Source organism: Spermophilus citellus (assembly GCF_964194105.1).
Source record: "Spermophilus citellus genome assembly, chromosome: 3".
Lineage (NCBI taxonomy): Eukaryota > Metazoa > Chordata > Mammalia > Rodentia > Sciuridae > Spermophilus > Spermophilus citellus.
The window spans coordinates 71,369,309-71,373,669 of NC_138184.1; the positions used below are offsets into that span (position 1 = coordinate 71,369,309).

General features: G+C 34.6%; 1 protein-coding gene across 1 annotated transcript; it reads right to left on the minus strand.

Annotated features, from left to right (window-relative positions):
• Positions 1-2,026: 2,026 nt before the first annotated feature.
• On the minus strand, positions 2,027-2,843 carry LOC308645012 (DNA-directed RNA polymerase III subunit RPC7-like). The gene has a single exon (XM_081286897.1). The coding sequence runs from the start codon at positions 2,750-2,752 to the stop codon at positions 2,078-2,080; it is 675 nt and encodes a 224-aa protein (XP_081143023.1). The 5' UTR covers positions 2,753-2,843; the 3' UTR covers positions 2,027-2,077.
• Positions 2,844-4,361: the final 1,518 nt, after the last annotated feature.

The following is a 4,361-nucleotide window of genomic DNA, read 5'->3' on the forward strand; positions in this document are numbered from 1 at the left end:
CCTTCCTGTGGAATAACTTCACAGTCTCAGATCTTCAAACAGAAAAAGAAAAGAAAAAGATGATTTGTGCTGGTAAAGCAATATTCAGACCCTGTCTGATCTCACGATTAGCATACTTTAAAATTGTAAAAAGTTGTTCCAAAGTGGGGAAATAAGTTTAAATGAGAGATGGCCAGGACCTCTCAAGAGTAAATCCCTGTCCAAAGGTGCTGGCCTAACTATCTTTAGGACTATAAAGACAAATATAAAGCTAGGAAAAGAAATACCTTTACCTTCAGTGTATTTGCTTGGTTCAAGCTTTGATCTGCACATTTATAATAAAGGAAGTAAACAAATATAGAAATAAGATTTCTATAAACAAAATGGTATTTGGCTGTGGTACACCAAAGGAAGTGAGAATAAAGCACCTATGTTAATTATTCCCAAATGACAACTTTGCCATTATTACTAAAAACTTCATATGAGGTTTCTATTCTAATAGATTGCAGCTTTAAAGAAGACTTATTCATATTTCCATTTAGAATCTTAAGATCTTTTGATACACTCCTTTAATGAGAAGTCACATACTATGAGTACAGCATTAAACTAATAAGATGGGTTCTCATACCCATCTTGAATTATTTGAGGAAATATTGCAATTGAAAATGATCTTTTTCCTGAGACAAATCATGTTGCAAAATTGCACAAGACAATACAAATTTTCCCCACAAATGAAAGATGGGAAAACCTGATTATGAGGAAAACATTTGTTTCTCAAAATGTTTTTCAGTCACTTTCTAAGCTTCGACTATTTAAAAGATAAGAATCAAATTTAAGATATGATCATTTATTTCTCTAAAGTAAGAGAATGTAAACATGGTAAATTCTGGTTTTAAACACTTTTTATAGGAAGTAATTTACAAGCAGAAAAACTAAGGCACAGTAAATTAATCAAGTTTCACGGTTGAACTTAATATTACAGTAGAAATAAAATTTAGGGCTCTGATTCTCAGGTTAGTGGGTAATGAGTAATATCTTCCCAATAGGTAAAAATAAATTTTCTTCATTTCTTTTGGTGGGTAATGAGAGTAGTCTTTTTTTGAAATCTATTATGTGAATTTCCTTGAAAATCTTTGGCATATTTAAGTTTTTGGAGGCTGGCGTTTCTAGGCATTTTCTCCCCAGAATATAAAATGGCAGGGAGCTAGCTTTTAAGTTAAACAAAAAAGATTAATGACCTGAGTTAATTCTATATTATAATCAACTATACAGCCTTTGAGTCCTGTGAAGCATAATAGAGGCCACTACACTAGACCAAATTCACACTCAGGCTTTCTACCATGAAATTTATATAACCAGGAATTATGTACTTAAGTAATAAAAAAGATGTTTCAGTCTAATTTTTCAAAAGCCCAACTATTTGAACATGTCAAACTTACTACAGAGGATCACTAACATATTTTGTATGGTATGAAGTTAGCCCCAAATTCAAGTATTTATAATATTCATCCCAAATGAAAGCCTCTCTGTACTGGCTGACATGTGAAATGTGAAATTTAAATAGATCAGGTTGACATTTTTCCCTGCATGTATGTTTTTGATCATTAAACCTCCAATTTTATAAGTTTGTACTTTAAGAGCCCAGGCAGGTTTAAGGAGTCATACTGTAATAGTATAGAACATAGCACGTAAAAGATAATTTTCAAGTTTCTTTGTTTTTAAAGTGCTCCATGTGCTATATTAAATCATCTTCAGGTGATAGAAATCCATTACAACTAGTAATAATTTTACAAAAAAGATCAGTTAAACTAAGAATAAGTTGTTCAAGTATGTTTGAATACATAGATTAAGAGATGCAAAAACTCTTTAGCATAATCAAATCCAAATAATACAAAAATTCACTAACATACACAAGAGGGATGGCAAAGTTGTTAAGGAGGAATGTCAGAGTGTCAGATAAATTTAAAAGGTAACTAATACATAAAATCAATTATGACTATTTCAGTAACAAATATTTGTCCAACAAAGCATAAATCAAGTCTGTCCAACTGCTTAGAAGCTATATAATCATTAATTTTTTTCTTGAGAAATTTTATGGCTAATAGGTTGCTTCATCCATGTTGTCGTCACTTTCTGTACCAAAATCATCTCCATCTTCAAAATATGAATTAATGTAGTCATTTTCCTCCTCTTGCTCTTCTTCATCATACTCCTCCTCTGCAGCATCCTCATTGTCGTCATCATCATCATCACCTTCTTTACTTTTCTCTTTGCTTCCTTCTTTTTCTTCATTTTCCTCATCTGATTTTTCACCATCACCTCTCTTTTCCAATTCCTCAATTTTTTTCAAAACATCTGCAGTATTAGCGAGTGAAGTACCTTTGTCTGTATCTTTTGCCTTTATGGATTTTGGGTCTGCTTTTTTGCATTTTTTCCTGGGCATCATCTCTCTTGGGAGTCTTCTCCAATCTGGTTTCCACTCTTCTTTGTATACCTTCATATATCTTTTACTATACCTTTCAATATCTTGTTTTTCTTCAGGTGTTTCAATAAAATAAGGCATTCTTTTCATTGTTTCTCTCAATTCCTGTTTCAAGGCCAGCATATAATCTTCCCCTTCTCCTGTTTTCAGTGGCACTGGTTTATAATCTGTATCAGGAAATAGTGGAGGTGGTTTCAACACTACATCAGGTAGCTTTTCACCTCTGCTAAATCCAACAGCCTCAATATTAAAGGTATAGGCAGCACGACCTCTTCCTTTATTCCCAGCCATCAGAACTAGTTATGCTACAAGAATGGCAAGCTGATCACTTATTCTCAAGGTTTGGGCAAAACTGTGCGCCAAAGTGCCAGCCGGCAAGGAAGGGGTGTGAGCAGCGGACGCCAGCGCTCCAGTGCTGCAGGTTCCACATTGGAGAAGCCACACATCCACATTTTTACATAATGCCGTAATAGTAACTGTTGAACTAAACTAAAATGTGCAACTGGAAAAAAGACAGTTGATTGTGGGGAAAACAGAACCAGCACATTGGGAAGAATCTCGAGTCCTGCAGATTTTATTATTCCAGAAAGATTGACTCATACAAGTATTTTGGGAGGAAAACTGGAAACCAGAGTACAAAGTCCATGTGTTTTCCAACAACATGCTATGGCTGGCAGAATTATAGATAAAGAAATAGATAATTGGCAGGTCAGAAACACAGATAATAACATTCTTGCTGAAATGAGTGAAAATAGTTTCCATGAAAGCATCTCAGAGCTGAAGTATTCAGATTACTTCACCAGCCCTTGCCATTCAGAAGACTTCTACAGCACTGAGGAGACCAGCAGGAGCTTGCAGAGTCATGCTAATAGTCCACGGGCAGAAATTTCACCTAGGAGGAAGTCTGTTGGACCAAGACCACCCCTAGGGAAAAGTAGCAGTGAGAAGAGTTCTATTCTTATCCCACCTTTTTCAGCTGGATCACCAATACTCTCACAAAAAAGATGTCATCTTTCAAAGACTCGGGATGAAAGTGTGGAAAAAGCATCAGTAACTCCACCAGTAATTGATCTTCATCCCACTGGACTAAGGAAAAAGAAAGCCAGATAGACCAAAACAGTAGGCATAACACTAAGGATAAAAGATGTCAAGACTTCTCTATGAAACTCAAAGCAGAAACTGATCGCAAATGGTCAGAAAAAAGCCAGTCACCATGGACATCTCAAGTGAGTTCTTACCTGCCCTCTAATTTGTCAGAACTAGAACTCAATGTTCTGGATGGCAGTACTTCAGATCATTTTGAAGATGATGATGACATTGGTTCACTAAGAATTTCAAAGCAATATAAAGATATCTGTGAGTTAGTAATAAACAAACTTCCAGGATATACGGTGTAAAAATGTGCTTTAAAAATTTTTTATGTGTATTTTTAAAAATTTTAATACCTTCACATTATTTTAGTGCATAAATTATGTGAATATTTCTTTTTAAGAAAAGTAAATGTCATTCCTTTGATGCTTAACTAATATTTACCTTAATCTGATAATATTGATCATGAGATCACCTCATAACTTAGGTAAGATTTCTTTATGTTATTTAAAAATAAAAGTATATCTTTCTATTTTTTTTTTAAAGAGAGAGTGAGAGAGGAGAGAGAGAGAGAGAGAGAATTTTTAATATTTATTTTTTTTTTAGTTCTCGGCAGACACAACATCTTTGTTGGTATGTGGTGCTGAGGATTGAACCCGGGCCTCACGCTTGCCAGGCGAGCGCGCTACCGCTTGAGCCACATCCCCAGCCCCAAAGTATATCTTTCTAAACTTTTGAAGTATCCTAAAATATGGAACATTCAAAGCTGACTTCATTGAAAAAAAAGTTAGTTAATAAGAATAGCTGCAGA

What these genes read in the sequence shown, in the direction of transcription:
- LOC308645012 (XM_081286897.1), bottom strand. Translation starts at nt 2,752, where the DNA reads ATGGCTGGGAATAAAGGAAGAGGTCGTGCTGCCTATACCTTTAATATT.